Genomic DNA, 15,593 nt, shown 5'->3' with positions numbered 1-15,593 from the left:
GAGCCTCTAACAAAAAAAACAGCAAGTGGTTTCAATCAACAACAAAACGGTTGTCTTTTCCAGCAGCCATTGTACAGCGCATACAGCGGTAAAACTAGCTGACCAAATGTGCTGAAGTTCTGCTTGGGTTGCTAGGTAACGGGTGGAACTCTACTGTGGTTGTTAAGTAACAGGCTGGGCTTCTCTGATTTGTGACTTTACATTTGGAAGGTTTCTGAAATGGGTCATTTTCCAGGCACCAAAAAATATTACCTTATTGCCTTAGAAAATGCTAGATGGTTATTTTAAGCAGTTGAGTTGTTTTTAGAAACAGTAGAGACCAAAATGGAAGTAAAAAAACATGCAAAATGTGAATTTAGCATAACATTAAAAAACAGGAGAACATTTCCCGAATGTTGACTTTGTGTGTGTTGATGTTTTCTTACCTTCCTGTGGGATGATCCTCAGAGTCACACTCAGGCCGGCGTCCTTGATCAGCTTGACGATGTCGGCGTGCGGCATGCTGACGATGGACTGGCCATTGACTGCCAGGATCCGGTCTCCCACCTTCAGCTTCCTGCTGCGGTCAGCCGGGCTGCCCTCGATGATCCGGCCGATTTTATGGGGCACAGCTGTTGGGTTTGGACGCAGGTGAGTGTGTACTCGAAAGGACTGCTCCCGTCTTTGACTGCATAAACCTCACAGCCTGAATGAGTGAGCATGTCTCTGCCTCGCTCATTTTGCTTTTCACTGGAAGCTTACGTAAGAATTCCAGGATATTTTCATGCATGTGGGCGAAGCGCTGATGCTCGCAGCAGAGGGGTGAAGATGTGTCTGACTGACATGCAGTGGGAGGGCTTGGATTATTGATGAGCGAGACAGAGACCTGCTTCACTTTTATTCAGCCAGAATTAAAATACCGAAGTTCTCCAACCTCCACGCACATTTTACAATATGAAATACATAAGTTTACCATAGCTTTACAGCAGTATGGATCCTGGACAAACCAAAAACTGCAAGAAAGTAGGGCTACAGTAAACAATTATTTTAGTAATCGATTATTCTATCAATTATTCGGACCATTAATTGATTAATCGGATAGAAAAATTCTGCATCATTTAACCATCATGTTCATTTAACCTCTTCAGTTTATCTTATACATTAGAAATACATTAAAAGATGCAATTAAAGAATACATTTTATTTTTTTAATGAGAAAATAAAAATTTTAATGTCTAAAATGCAATAACAGAAAATTCCTTTTGGGAACTCTTGGTCAGTGGTAAATTAATTTACTAATTTTTGCATTTACCGATTAATAATTGGATGCTAAAACATCCATTTTATATGTTGTGGGTAAAACATATTAAAAAAGGTTGTTTTTTATATTAAATGCAGAATGTGTATGTTTTTGTTAATTACTGCTCTGTCTGTGTTATTTTTGAAAATGGCCCTTTTAAAAGTAGTCTGAATACTCCAGTTAACAATTAATCGATTGCTAAATTAGTTGACGATTATTTCAGTAATCGATTCATTGCAATGAATCTGATTAATTGCTTCATACCTGAGTCTGTATACTCCCGTTAGCGATTAATTGAGAGGTAAATTGGTTGACTATAATTTTTTTTTTTTTTGCGGCGCTAGTGGCTCGTATTTTTTCGACAGTAGGCAGACAGGAAGGAGGGTGAGGAGAGGGGGGAAGACATGCGGCAAAGGTCGTCGGGACCGGGAGTCGAACCCGCGATGTCCGCGTTGAGGACTAAGGCCTCCAAACGTGGGGCGTGCTAACCCCCTGCGCCACCACGGCACGCCCCAGTTGACTATAATTTTAATAACCAACTCAATATGATTAATCTTTTCATGAAACGAGAAGTTTGAGTCTGTCTACTCTAGTTAACGATTAATTGATTCAACACAATTCATCCGATTAATCATCTTATGCCTGAGCCTGTATACTCCAGTTAACGATTAATCAATTACTACAGTAGTCAAAGACTATTTCAATAATCGATTCAACACAATTAATCAATCATTTCATGTCACATATGTGAGAGCAAGTCTGTATGCTTCAGTTAATGATTAATTGATTGCTAAATTAGTTGACTATGATTTCAAAAATCAATTCAACAAGATTAATCGTTTCATCATTATTGAAAGAGTTTGAGCCTGTATTTGTATTTAAGTCTGCAATTAATCAAGATTAATAATTTTTTATCAACAAGGAAGGAACAGAGGACATGTGCTCTGCATTCATAGATTAAATTGTTTGCTAAAGGTAGTCCAACAAAAAAAAAGATATTTCTGTGGATTTTAACCAAATGTTATTTTCTTAGGTCCTTTGATTCCTTCCAGTTTATTTGAGCAATTTAATATCTAAAGCACACCCACTGCTGAAATATTTTATTTAAATTTTAGTGAACTTTAGTATTTTATATTTCAAGGGTTGAGAACTCTGGGAAGTCAAATCAGAACATAAAAACCATAACAGCTACTAGACTCACTGTTGGTTGCAGCCATTTCGGACCGGTTGAGCGAGCTGATGATGACGAAGCCGAAGCCTTCGCTCTCCTTCCTGCTGATCGTGATGTCGCTCGGCTTTGCATTGGCGGCGGACATCCCGTCTGACGTAGCGGAGGCGTTGCCCGCGCCACTGTTGGCAGCCTGGCTGGTGCTGTTTGCGTACGTGTAGTCGCTGTGAGGCGAGCTGTGCTGCGTGGAGGCGGAGCCCGGACTGCGGCTGTTTTCTGGACACGACTCACCTGCAGGGGGTGGCAGAGATCTTAGTCTGTTTAATGATTAATCACGATCCAACACAACTCTTTGAAGATACTTCGATAACATGTACAGTAAATTCCCTTTGGAATAAATAAAATGACTTGAAATTTGATGTTCACAGACATTCTATCCAGTCTGTTTCAGGAAACTAAGTAGATTTTTATTTGTAAAATGTTTTGGAAATGATTTCTGTTCACAAGTAGTGCTGAAACTAACAATTATTTTACTATGTGATTATTCTGACCAAAACAGATTTTTTTTTTTCATTGAACCACCTATTTTATACAATATTAGAAATACATAAGAAAATGAAACTTTTTACAGAATTTGAGCCAGGTGAAGCTAAAACTATGCCACTTGAGAATAGATCAAAAACAGATTAATCATGATTAATCATTTCAGCTCTGTTCACAAGTATGCACTACTGTACATACAGAGTTTTTAAAAATAAAGCTCAGAAAGTCTCAACAGCCAGCTAGAGAAGAGGTTTGCAAAATTTACAGCCTAAAGAGGCATTTCTGCTCTTTGTTTTTTTTCTTCTTGTTTTTAAAAACCTGTTTGAAATAAATAAATCAAATAAAAAGATAAATGTAAAATTTAACAAAAAGAGGATGGGTCTTTTTTTGTTGGATGGAAAATGATGCAAAGAAACAAACAAAAAAAAAACCCCACATAATTTCCAATAAGCAGATTTAAAAACATATTGGTAAGAACTTGCATTTCTATATTTAAAAACATTAGTTAGTTCTTTATCAGAGTCTCCTAATGGATATCAGACTTTGAAAGCTGTTTGTTCTACACCAGAAAATTTAGCTATCATGTTACAAGTAATGGACAGGATTGAGTTGCATCAAGATTTTTCCAGTCGTAAACACCGCCCACATGTTGAATTGCCTTCTTTTACCAACTAGTGTGGAAAGCATTCTTATGAAAAGGAAAATAATGTCCAAAAATGTGCAAAATCTGGAGTAGTGGGTGGAGGCGCACTCACAGGCCAAGTGCAGAGCGCAAAGTCTGACACTTAGTAAAGTGCCGGTGGGAGTCAGACGATTAGATTGGAAGTTAGGGTCACAGAAGAGGTCAGGCATGAGTGAGACAGCAGATTTTGGTGGGAACAGATTGGCAGAGAGGGCGAGCGGAGTGGGACGGGTTGAACTGGTGAGAAGAGAGCGTGCGTGTTTGTGGGAAGGTGTTGAAGATGAGATCAGAGGAGGACAGGCCGACTCAAACTCGAAGCTAAAGAGGTTTTAGGAATCAGAGAGAAGTGTTTGTTTTAGGGGGAAAGTGTGATTTAGGCTTTTTTTATTTCAAAAAGAAGACTTTTTAAAGGGGACCTATTATGCAAAATTCACATTTTGGACGTTTTATTTTACTTCTCAAATGCTTAAAAAAAAAAAAATATATATATATATATTTTTTTTTTTTTTTTTGGTCATAACTTAATGTGTTTTGGTGTCTGGAAAACAAACCGTTTCAAAAATAGTCTAATTGTTAAGCCACATTCGACTCTCAATGTGCCGTTACCTAGCAACCCTTGTGGAGCCCAGCCGTTACCTAGCAACCATGGGGAGAGATTTTTAATTCTGCTTAAATAAAGATAATTTAAATATATGTTAATAAAACAGAGTGCAGTTCCAGCACATTTGGTCTGCTGGTTTTGCTGCTGCACTCGCTGTACAATAGCTGCTGGAAAAGACAAGTGTTTTGTTGTTGACTGACCATCCAGAAACCACCTACTGCATTCTTGTTGGTTGTGCGGGAGGCTGCTCTATTAATGCTTTTTAAAGATGTGTTTTTGTATAATTGTGCATCTGCAGCCATCTTTATGTGTGAGTGTAGCTCATTTGGATTTAAAGCGACAGAGGCCATAAAACAGCTCATTCCGAAAGAAGCTCAAAATAGGCAAGAACTGTCTAGCAGGTTTGGGTGATAAATTTATTTAATCAAAAAATTTAAGTTGTTATTTTTGGAAAAACAAATCTGTGTAATTTATTTTTACTAGTTTAGTTCAAAGCAGTGTGATTTTAACCCACCAAAAACTACCATAGTGTGTTTTACTGCTCCTATTTATTTGGACTTTGAAGTCAGGTCAACTAATAAAAGAAATGATTGAAATGGAGTCATTTTTTAAAAGATATTTTCTGCTTTTAAGAAAAAAAAAGTGAGAAAAAAGAAGCAATTCAGAAATTGAATCAGATTTTTATTTCTAAGCCGCCTGATATCTCATTATCTAAGAATGATTTTGTACAAAAAAAACTTAACATGTTTTGTTTAGCCTTTCCTAACCTATACAAGGAAGAATAGTAGGTCACCTTTAAAGCAGCTGGGCGTAGATAGTAAAATTAAACTCTAAAGATGTAATTTGCAGGTAATTAAACTCGATTTTTGAATCATTACATAAGAGAACATGTTCCACTGGTGGTCTGCAGGGGCCCCCTAGTGGTCCGTGAGGTACTGCATGTATTTTCCGTGACGTGAGCTCCAAGTTCGATGCTATAGTTAGCATACCAAAGGATTGTGTTTAAAAACAATAATGGATAAGTGGCTTAAGACCTTGTCACAACCCCCCCCCCGAGTTGCATAACTTTTGTTTTTGAACCCTATTAAAAGATACATAGCATGACACAGACCTGCAGATCTGTTTCTGCGGCTGTGATGAATGCGATAAGGTGACGAAGTGGTGAACAGCGCTGCGCCCCACGCTGACTAACTGCATCTAAACATCTGAAATAAAATTATTTCTTTACTGGCTGAAAGAAATTGTTTGTTTCTGCAACTCAAGTCTATTTTTCTGTGATAATCTGCTAAATTTCAAATAGCCCTGAAATGTTGTTAGTGCACACAGCACTTGTGGTAAAGAACTTGTTTGATTTCTATTTTAAAGCTCAGAATCTTTCTTTCAGAATCTGTAAGTGACCGTCGGACTGAAAAAGTTTGAGAAATGACTGGTAGAGGAAGAGAAGAAGCTGCAAACCTATCTGGCTCTTTACCTCCTGCCTGCGTCCTTCTCCTGATGACCAGGTTGACTTGTCCGTTGCGCCCCGCAGCGTGCATCAGGTCAATGACGTATCTGTGCGCCTTCCCCACCACTGGGATCCCGTCCACAAACAGCAGCTCGTCTCCTGGCCGTAATCGCCCGTCTAGATCTGCTGGACTCTTCTCTATGATCGCTCCAATAAGAATCTGTTCATTTTGTTCCATAACACAGGGAGTTTAATGAATGGATTCTTGGCATTATGTTGAATTGAGTAGATGTTAGGGTGATTGTTATTCAGTAATAAAGTATTACTGAATACTTTCTAAAGTATTACTGAATACTTTATTACAGTGCCTTGCAGAAATATTTGTCATTTGAACTTTGTCATATTTAATTGTGATAATAGTGACAGACTAATACAAAATAGCACATAACTGAGGTGGGAGAAAAGTGATAACATGGTTTTTGTTTTACTTATTCTTATCCAGGGGTGTCAAACTCCAGTCCTCAAGGGCCAGTGTCCTGCAACTTTTAGAAGTGCCTCTGCTGCACCACACCTGAACAGAATAATTAGGTCATTAAGACTCGGATAACTGATCTACACAAGGAAGAGGTAATTAAGCCATTTCATTCCAGTGTTTTGTACCTGTGGCACATCTAAAGACTGCAGGTGGACTGGAGTTTAACACCTGTGTTCTAATCTGTCTACTTTAAGCTGATACTAATCAGTAGCTACATTTCCATTGACCATAAAAATAAATCTGCTAGATGGCAACATTCACATTCACATAAGACGTAATCAATAATCGAATATTACTACTGGCGGAAACAACAAAGAAGATAACAGAAAGTGGTAGGAGGATGTTATTCGATTAAACTTTATTACATGTGATTTTAATTGCGTTTCTTATTTAATATAAACAGCACAATTATGAAAACGTGCTGTTTATATCAACAAAATTTTGCAACCATTTGTAATGAAAACACAACCAGTAAAATAAATTTAAACCAAGTGAACCAACTAAAAAAATAGAGTCCATCTGAGTGGAGTTTAATCTCAGTAGCGTAAAAATACCGTCTGCTGAAAACTGAAGGCCATTTTGGCACAACGGAAAACCTTAAGTGTTTTACTTTTATTGTAAAATACAAACGTCATTACCTTGATATGTTTACAGTATATAGGGTACACAAAAATACTTTTTTACTCAAAAAAGTATGTTGAAGTAGTACTACTCTTACTCAAGTATAATTTTAGAGTTCTTAGTGGTGCTGGATAGGAATTCAAACCATAATTTTCAGAGGTTTTATTTTGAAAACCATGTTTTCTTTTCATTTATATTTCAAAATTATGTGTTATTTGTGTAGGTCTGTCAAAAAAAAAACAAAAAACAACAACAATAAATTTCACTAAAGCTGGTGGTTGTAATGTGGCAAAATGTGGGAAAGTTTCTTTAAGTCACTGTATGTTGGTGGGATCCTATCAATAGCAAGCCAGCACTCTCTCGGGGCTAAAGGTCAGGGGTCGGGGGTTAGGGACACACAGTGGGAGTGGAGTGGATTAGAGAGTAGAAAATGACAGGGTTTCACACCCATCGCCATACGAGCCTTCTCACGTGTCTCCACACTCACAGGCTGCCCGGCCTCATCACCGCCCAGCACCCGAAAGCCAAACCCAGACTTCTGTCTGCGCAGGTGGACCTCGATGTCCTGGTACTCTGCTCCTTTAATGGGGAGGGGAAAAAAAAGTTAAATCATGTCTCTGGAAGCAGCTTTGTAACTAAAGCGTTACTGTAATCCAATCCATTCTTTTAGTAACAAAGAACTAAATAACATTGCAAAAATAAGCATTAAGAGTAATCAAAAAGGGTCATACAAACACACTATTCATAAAATATAAACTGTAAACTGTATAAACTGTAAATTTAAAAATTTAAAACTTTTAAATTCACAAAATTTTTTTTTGTATATACAAGGAATTATTTAAATATAAGACAGTTTAAAACATCATTTAAGAAGATGTTTTATCATTTTTAATCCACGCACGCCTCCACAATTTAACGTTTACACTCACACGTGGAAATGGCTGCAAACTAATGAGCAATTACACAACTGCACATCTTTGAAAAGCAGAAGTGGAGCCTCCTATACAACAAACAAGAATGCAGCAAGTGGTTTCTGGATGATAAGGCAACAAAAACACTTGCCTTGCCAGCAGCCATTGTAAAGTGGTAAAACCAGCTGACCAAATGTGCTGGAACTCAGCTTGGGTTGCTAGGTTACGGGTTGGGGTTGCTAGGCAATGGCGCAATGTAGATAAGCGCAAAGTTCCTTTAAATCTAGACTAAAAACAAACCTGTTTAGAGTTGCATTTCCATTATGCACATTTTGGTGCATAATGGAAAAAAAATGTTTTAATTGTTGATTTTTGTGTTTTTATGAATTACAACTCTTTGAACTGCCTTGTTGCAAATTTTATTGATTGACTGATGTGACTTAACATTTTGAAACGGCTCATTTTTCAGACACCAAAAAGCATTAATTGATTGCCAAAAACTGGCTGGGTGGTTTTTTGAAGCAAGTGAAACCCAAATGGAAGAACAAAAACATGGCAGATATGAATTTTGTATAATATGTCCCATTTAACAATATGCATAGAGGTTATATTTACCAGTAGAGTCCACAGGAAAAACGGTCCTTGGTTGAACAGGTTCTGGACAAAAAGAGAAAGAGAAAACCAAAGCAATGAGACAGAGATATCCACATATTGGTGGACACAAACAGATGTTCCCATATAATCCCGAACTCCGCCGTCAGCACTAATGTCATCGCAAAATCTCAGCATCATCCATAAAGTCAGGAAATGCTTACAGAGAGTAATACAGCTCTTCATTATTTACAACGCAAGGTGGGATGTAAGCATTGATCTGCAGTCAGGGGCGTCACGCTACGCCGTGATCCGCAAAGCGCCGGGGCAAACCCGGCCACAGACAAGAGGCTGCGAATGAAAAATTTACTCCAATTGTATCTGTTTTAATCATAGCGGCGCTCTGCTGGGACTCGGCAGGGATGATGAGAAACCAGAATCACGACCGCAGACTGACACAGATGTTATCCCCACCAACAGGATTATTAAAAAAAAATCGGTTTACAACCGGAAAAAACCCCAGAAGGTATCGTAAATATAAAATACAGGAACACAATTCTTACTTCATTTGTGTTTTTGCTTGCTAAAACAGGCTAGAACAAGTTTAATTAGATAAAAGGAGAAAATATACACTGCAAAAACACAAAATGTCTTCTAGAGCATATACAGTACAGACCAAAAGTTTGTACACACCTTTTAATTCAATGAGTTTCCTTTATTTTCATGACTATTGACATTGTAGATTCACACTGAAGGCATCAAAACTATGAATAACACATGTGGAAATATGCACTAAACAAAAAAGTGTAAAACAACTGAAAATACCCCTTATATTCTAGTTTCTTCAAAGTAGCAACCTTTTGCTGTCATTACTGCTTTGCACACACTCTGCATTTTCTTGATGAGCTTCAAGAGGTAGTCACCTGAAATGGTTTTCACTTCATAGGTGCCCTGTCAGGTTAATAAGCGGGATTTCCTGCCTTATAAATAGTCATGAAAATAAAGAAAACCCATTGAATTAGAAAGGTGTGTCCAAACATTTGGTCTGTACTGTATGTAAGTATATATTCTGGGAAAAATGTCTTGTTATAAGTTAAATAATCTGCCAGTGGAACTAGCACTTTTTCATCAATATTAAGGAATATTTGTCTTAAAACAAATCAAAAAGTTACCTGTAAGCTTTGTTATTTCAACAGTGCAAAGACATTTGCACTAGAAAAGTAAAATTTTGTGTTTTTGAAGTGTTTATTTTCTCCTCTTAGCTAATTAAGGATTGACACACATTGTAAAGTCAACCTACCTGTCAAGCTTCCAAGTAAAATAGTCATAAAAAACCTTAATTTTAGCTCAGAGGAGACACAACAACCACAGCAATAGTTTTAAAAACATAAAAAGGAGATTTAACAATCAATCCACCTGACTTCTAGCAGTTTTTAAAAACCAGCATCAAAAATCCCAAAAAGATACCATGTCAAATCACAGAAGCTACTTCTCCAGACATTTTTAAGGCGATATACAAAACTACCACAAGTGTTTCTTCCTGCATTTTTCCACCATATTTATTGAGAATATTTTTGAGATGCTAAATCAAATCATCCTGTTAGGTTAAAATCATACTTGTAGATATACAAAAGCATGAAATCCTTGTGAAATAGTGTGTCTACGTACACACATAAATAAAGGTTAAAACTTGCTTTCTACTGCTTATAACTCCCACAGGAAAAAAAATATGATATCATCACAACAAGAAAATTACCTTTTTAGTATATTACAAGCCAGAGAGTTATGTTATTGCTGTGCTGTATATTTTAGGAGTGGAAGAGATGAACTGTGTTTACTCATGGATGCGTTTCTGCAGAATCGTTTATCAAAATGAAATGAAGAGATTCCCACAAAAACACCACAATGTATTACATTTTATAAGCAAACCGGCTACAGTTAAAATTACACATCTTAAAGTGAATTAAACTGATTAAAAAGCTGTGACACAAAGAAAACAGCAAACCCTCTATATATCAATAAAAACACAGATGTTGAGTGTTTATAAAAACTCCACAATCCAAATAAACACTTCAATGAAAACAGGCATGTTCATTCATGGAGCAAACACTAAACTCGAGTTTATGAGGCTAGCTAGCCGGACAAAATACACGGAGACAAAATATTAAAAATGTTACACTTCCTCTTATCCAGCCCACAAAGCCAAAAAATCTGTCACCTTCATCCATTGATTGTTTTTCTTCCTCCGTTTTCTTTTCTTATTCCTGTTTTTCAGGGCTATCAATGTGCCACTAAACTTCTTCTGGTTCCTCCAGCTACCAGGAAAAAACTTGCTAACAAAACAAAACAAAAAAGTATATTTGCTTTTCTGTCTGTTTTATGCTATTTATGGATTAGGAGGAAATGATTTACAATCCTTCATACCTACAGCAGGTGCCTGTGTGTTTTCACCTGCAGTAAAAGCTCCAGTACTTACGCCTACTCTCATAGATAGCCATGGACTTCTCAAAAAGGTCATAGGGGTCAGGTTTGACCAGTGCCAAGGCCTCGGAGGCTGAGTCCGGGACCGAGGCCATGTGAAGATGGTGTGTTGGGAAGGGGGCGCTGTGGGAGACAATGGGAGCAGAGCGGCTGGTCTGAGCGGGGCTGTTCTGACCCTGCTGGAACTCCCACTGCTCCAGCACCTGCAAAGCACAGCGGCATGATGGGTCAGTGCTTCCTTTTCCTGCTTTTTTTCCACATCTGATGTTTGATTTTAGTTCCATTGGTATGGTTCAAAAACAAAAAGGAGATATGATCATTGGCTACCCCTGATTGATGCAAAACCTGTCAAGCTTTGGACATTCATACAACACATTACCCGCTATAAAAAATTTACTACTAACTTGTTTTTCTTTGGACTAGCTTGTCAAAATCTGTGTACTGTGTTGTACACGTTTGCATTGATAATCTTTTAAGGTTCTCTATTCCTATTTATTGATTAATGCCAGAAGAAAAATATTAATGAGAACCAGCCCATACAGAGTTTTATCCAAAACAATAACTACCATGCTTTTATTTTATTTTTAAAATTATGTACAGTAATATGTGCTCTATTGGGGTAAATCATGATTAAACATCAACAAATAATATTAAACATATCAAATAATATATATACATTTAATATTAGAGATTAGCAGAGCTTTTAATAGCAGAAACCTGTGAAGTTATTGACCTTTTTCATGGCATTTTAGTAGAAATCCAAAGCTTGACAGATTTGTTGCGGCCGCTTTTGACTTCTTAGTAAAAAGTAAAAATCATTCAAGTGTGGATACAGCATTAAAATTAGCATGCTCACCCCTCAACTCGTATGTTTGTCATTTTGCCCATTAGCCACTTGAATTTCAAGATGGCTGCCGTTTTTCCGCCTTTTCAGCCAGTTGTTGGCATAGAATGTGCCAGTTTTTCTAAGTTATCAGTGGATTAGCGTCAGCACAGCTAAGATTTTTGTTTTGCAAATTAGTGGTCAGTGAACCTAACTTTTTGGTTAGCCGTGGCTAACAACTACTGCCGATTTTAGCACAAACATATACTCTCTATTACAAACATGGCAGCCATTTTGAAACTCACCACCAGAAAAAGAAGACACAGGAAAAAGGAAATGTAAACAATTTCTAGGGTTTAAAATATGTAGGCTTTAATTGGAGATCAAATACATTCATCTAATTGTTGATTTTAGGGCAAAAATCTATTTTCCATAACAACAAAGGCAGCCATCTTGAAAAATCTAATAATTAGTCAAAAAAAAGAGTAAAAAAGTAAATAATTTATGTGTGTCCAGTTATTAGTGATTTGACACCAAAAGCATTCACCTGTGATAAATATTGGCAAATTTAGAGCAAAAGTTAATTTTCCTTGACGACCATCTTGATTTTTTCCAAACAAAGCAAGCTCCGGGGAGCATCTATCCACACCTGAAAGATTTTGATGAAATTTTCAATTATCTGCTGCAGTATTTATTGGTGTTTGGGGAAAGAGCTTAGAAAAGTAACAAGTTAGTGAAATTAGTAGTTGAAGAAGCAGTCTGGCCTAATTTATTTAGGAAAAGAAAACGACAAAAGCTTCTGTTTGTTTCCAAGGTGAAGAGAGGTGGGCGGTTTGGCGTTAATTTGAAAGAGAAACATCTTGAATTTGCGGCGGCAGCGACAGTTTTTCCAACACCAGTCAGTCTGAGCGCCAGCCTCAATGTGTCAGATGAGCCGGCCGCGTGAGTCACAGCAGGACAGCGAACAGACAGCCGAGACGACATTTTGACACGCCGGGAATCGTCAAAGCAACTCGGAACAGAGGGAAAACTGAGACCGTATGACTGGCGCGTTTATCAAAGATACAGAAGATACAGAGCAGCTGATTCTGAGAGCCAATATTAGCTGCAGATATGAAATGCGCTTTCCGATGTGACCCAAAACCGTTTTCTTTTACCTTTAATTAATCTGCATTATTCAGTAAAAACATCTGAAAGTGCTGCAGCATTAACTAGTGGTTACCTGAGACTTTCTGAACTTGACAGAGAAATTTAAATAAGCTTATCTGCAAACAAAGATTTGCTGGACGGAAAGTCCATCTGACAAATGAGCCAATGCTCTACTCCCACTCTGTTAATCAAAGCTTCCATGTTTGACTCTGAGCTGTGGAAGCCTAATTAGACTGAACCCTGTTTTTCTCATTTTGTCACAGAACCATCACAAATGTTGATGTATTTCAGAAACACAAAATAATCCCTTCTTTTTGAGCTCATGTCAATTAGAAATCTTAAAAGTGTGGAGTACATTTCATTTTTAAGCTCTCTTGATTCAGACCTTCACAAAAGTTTATGCATATGCATCTTTGCAATATCCAAACTTGAGTCAAAATTTATTTGACATGGGTGGAGTCAGATTTAGAGCTGGTCTTTGACTAGGCAATTCTTACATATGATTTTTAAAATTATAAATCACTCCATTGTAGCTCTAGATATACATTTAAGGCTACTTCAAAAAAGTTTTTTTTTCCCCCCAAAAAGATCTTACACCACTTTTTTATGACTTCATCAATGGCTTTCCTGACATCCTCATATCTTTTTAATTTGGATGTAAACCGACATTTAGTAATCAAGATAAATATTTTTCATTGTGGTGATTTAGTAACCTTTTCACCACTTTTTACTGTCAAGCTTAATTAACCTTTCAAGCACTTTTACTGATCAACTGATTGACTTTTTAAGTCTACCTCTAGTGGCTCACGATCGTCAGGAAACAAACTCTTTGATACACATTTTTATACCTAATTTTTCTCATTTTGATGGAGCAAAAACGATTGGTTAGATTTTATTTACAAGTATTTATTCAATAAGTTACTAAATTAGGCTGAACTCACTTTTATTTATATGCAACAGGGTTTTATTTTAACAATAAAATGGTTAAAATAAAACTAATGTGTATATTTATTATTTTATTTTTAGTCAAGTAGTTGTTTTCTCCAGACATTTATTGATGTATCAAGTTCTGCTACGCTGCTCTTGGCGGTTGGTGGTTACCATAGCAACCAGTAACTGACAGTTCCCCACCCCTTTTTTTCCGTTGCCATTTGAACGGGCTCTTTGCACCTGCGGCGCTGACGTCACAACCGCATGTCAAATGGCGGCTCGCTTTTTTCCGCTTTGAGTTACCATGACAGCTAGAAAAGACAAAGTGTTATTTCAGACGCAAAAAAAAACAATACTATGCACGTTGCTGTCTTCCTAATATAATGGGCTTTTAAGTTTTCATGGATTTCCAAGCGGTCCTGAATTAAGAAGACGGTGGCTTGTAAATATTCGTCGCTACCAGTTAAAGCTAACGCCGCACAGCAAAGTTTACAGCCTTCACTTCACTCCGGATCAGCTTCTTCAGCCTAAAGAAGAAGGTAAAGGAGCCTCCTGTGTTATTTCCATGGAATCACTTCTGTATTCAGCCTGAAAAGAGAGTTTATGGGAACGAGAGAGCAGACCAGAGCCAGACAGCCGAGCAACTGATCCGCCTGTACACACTGCTGTAAACACCGTCCTGCTTCACAAGAAGCATGCAAAACTAATAAAGCGAAGTAACACGGAGACCTTAAGGAACACGGCCATATTTTTCTAAAAGCAACAACTCTGAACCTGAACAGTCAGCTGAACTAGAACTCCGACACCAGAGCTGCTCTACTGTTAAGCTATGGGCTTGTTGTTCCTCAGGCTTCAGAAACAAAAAGCCTGAACCGTAAAATCCCCCGTTACTTGGTCTCTGACACTAACGACAATAAACGCACGTAATATACTTGAAAACAAGGTAAAAACATTGTCCGTTAGAATGGATGAAAAGTGTTTGGATACTTAAATAGCACATTTTTACAAGAAAAATGTCTAGCATAAGCTAAAGCTAATGTTAGCCACAAAGTTTAAAGAAAGTAAAACTCACCTTCGTATCTGTGAATGTATAACGAGGCGAACATCTTAAAACCTTTCTCCAGCTTATTTGTTGGGGTTTCGGATCGATGTACATCATTAATTGTTACCTTGGACAAGCCCCGCAAACACCCAGTGTAAAGAGCCTTTTGCAATAGATCGGAAAAGATTGAGCCGTTTTTCCCGAACGCGGAAGCTGAGGTGCAAAGAGCCCATTACAATCAGCTCTGTGTTTTCTTTGCAAATATATTTTAACATGTATTTTAGACAATGTTAATCATATACAGTGTTTCATGAGTAATTTTCTTATGTTTTGTATACATTTTTAACTTATTATTGTTAATGTTGTGGATTTTAGTTAGGTTTAATTTTACAACTGCTAACAGGGAGCTGCTGCTTGTCGTTTGTTTTTCTGTTGATTTATTACATGTCATTTAAAAAATTAGGTTTGTGGTTTAAATGTGTCAAAATGTGGCAATTCTATAGCTTGAATGTGAACTATTCAAGCTATAGAAATACTTTTTTCAAGTCAAACTACACTCAGTGTTTAGCAGTTATTTTCAGAGATGTGAGATTATACAAAGATGGAGCTGAAGTAGTGAACAATGGAGGGATTTAAACGACAGAAGCTCTTTAAAAGCGCCGGTTTGGGTTTCCGGATCTGGAAATGGGAACAACACGAGCCAGGTTCAGGGACTGGTCAGAGCAGCGCTGGGAGGAAGTCCAGGCGTGAAATGGATTTATAAAAAAACAAGACGAAGAAAGAGAGAAAGGCAG

General features: G+C 37.4%; 1 protein-coding gene across 10 annotated transcripts in view; it reads right to left on the bottom strand.

Annotated features, from left to right (window-relative positions):
- Positions 1–15,593, bottom strand: part of magi2a (membrane associated guanylate kinase, WW and PDZ domain containing 2a) — a 239,346-nt gene that overhangs the window by 19,610 nt on the left and 204,143 nt on the right. For 6 of the 10 annotated variants that reach the window (XR_004342637.1, XM_032589210.1, XM_032589208.1 and 3 more), the window contains 6 exons: positions 10,851–11,058; positions 8,399–8,440; positions 7,336–7,451; positions 5,744–5,936; positions 2,480–2,737; positions 426–611 (listed from right to left, as the gene is read on the bottom strand). Coding sequence is in view for 9 of the 10 variants with exons in the window: in XM_032589210.1 (XP_032445101.1) it covers positions 426–611; positions 2,480–2,737; positions 5,744–5,936; positions 7,336–7,451; positions 8,399–8,440; positions 10,851–11,058 (1,003 nt within the window). In the remaining variant the exon portion in view is untranslated. The remainder of the gene's footprint in view (positions 1–425; positions 612–2,479; positions 2,738–5,743; positions 5,937–7,335; positions 7,452–8,398; positions 8,441–10,850; positions 11,059–15,593) is intronic. The other 4 variants (XM_032589215.1, XM_032589211.1, XM_032589216.1 and 1 more) reach the window with 2 other exon arrangements.

This window comes from Xiphophorus hellerii, chromosome 17, assembly GCF_003331165.1.
Source record: "Xiphophorus hellerii strain 12219 chromosome 17, Xiphophorus_hellerii-4.1, whole genome shotgun sequence".
Taxonomy (NCBI): Eukaryota; Metazoa; Chordata; class Actinopteri; order Cyprinodontiformes; family Poeciliidae; genus Xiphophorus; species Xiphophorus hellerii.
Note: the sequence above shows the minus strand (reverse complement) of the source record. Positions and strands in the feature narration are given on the sequence as shown.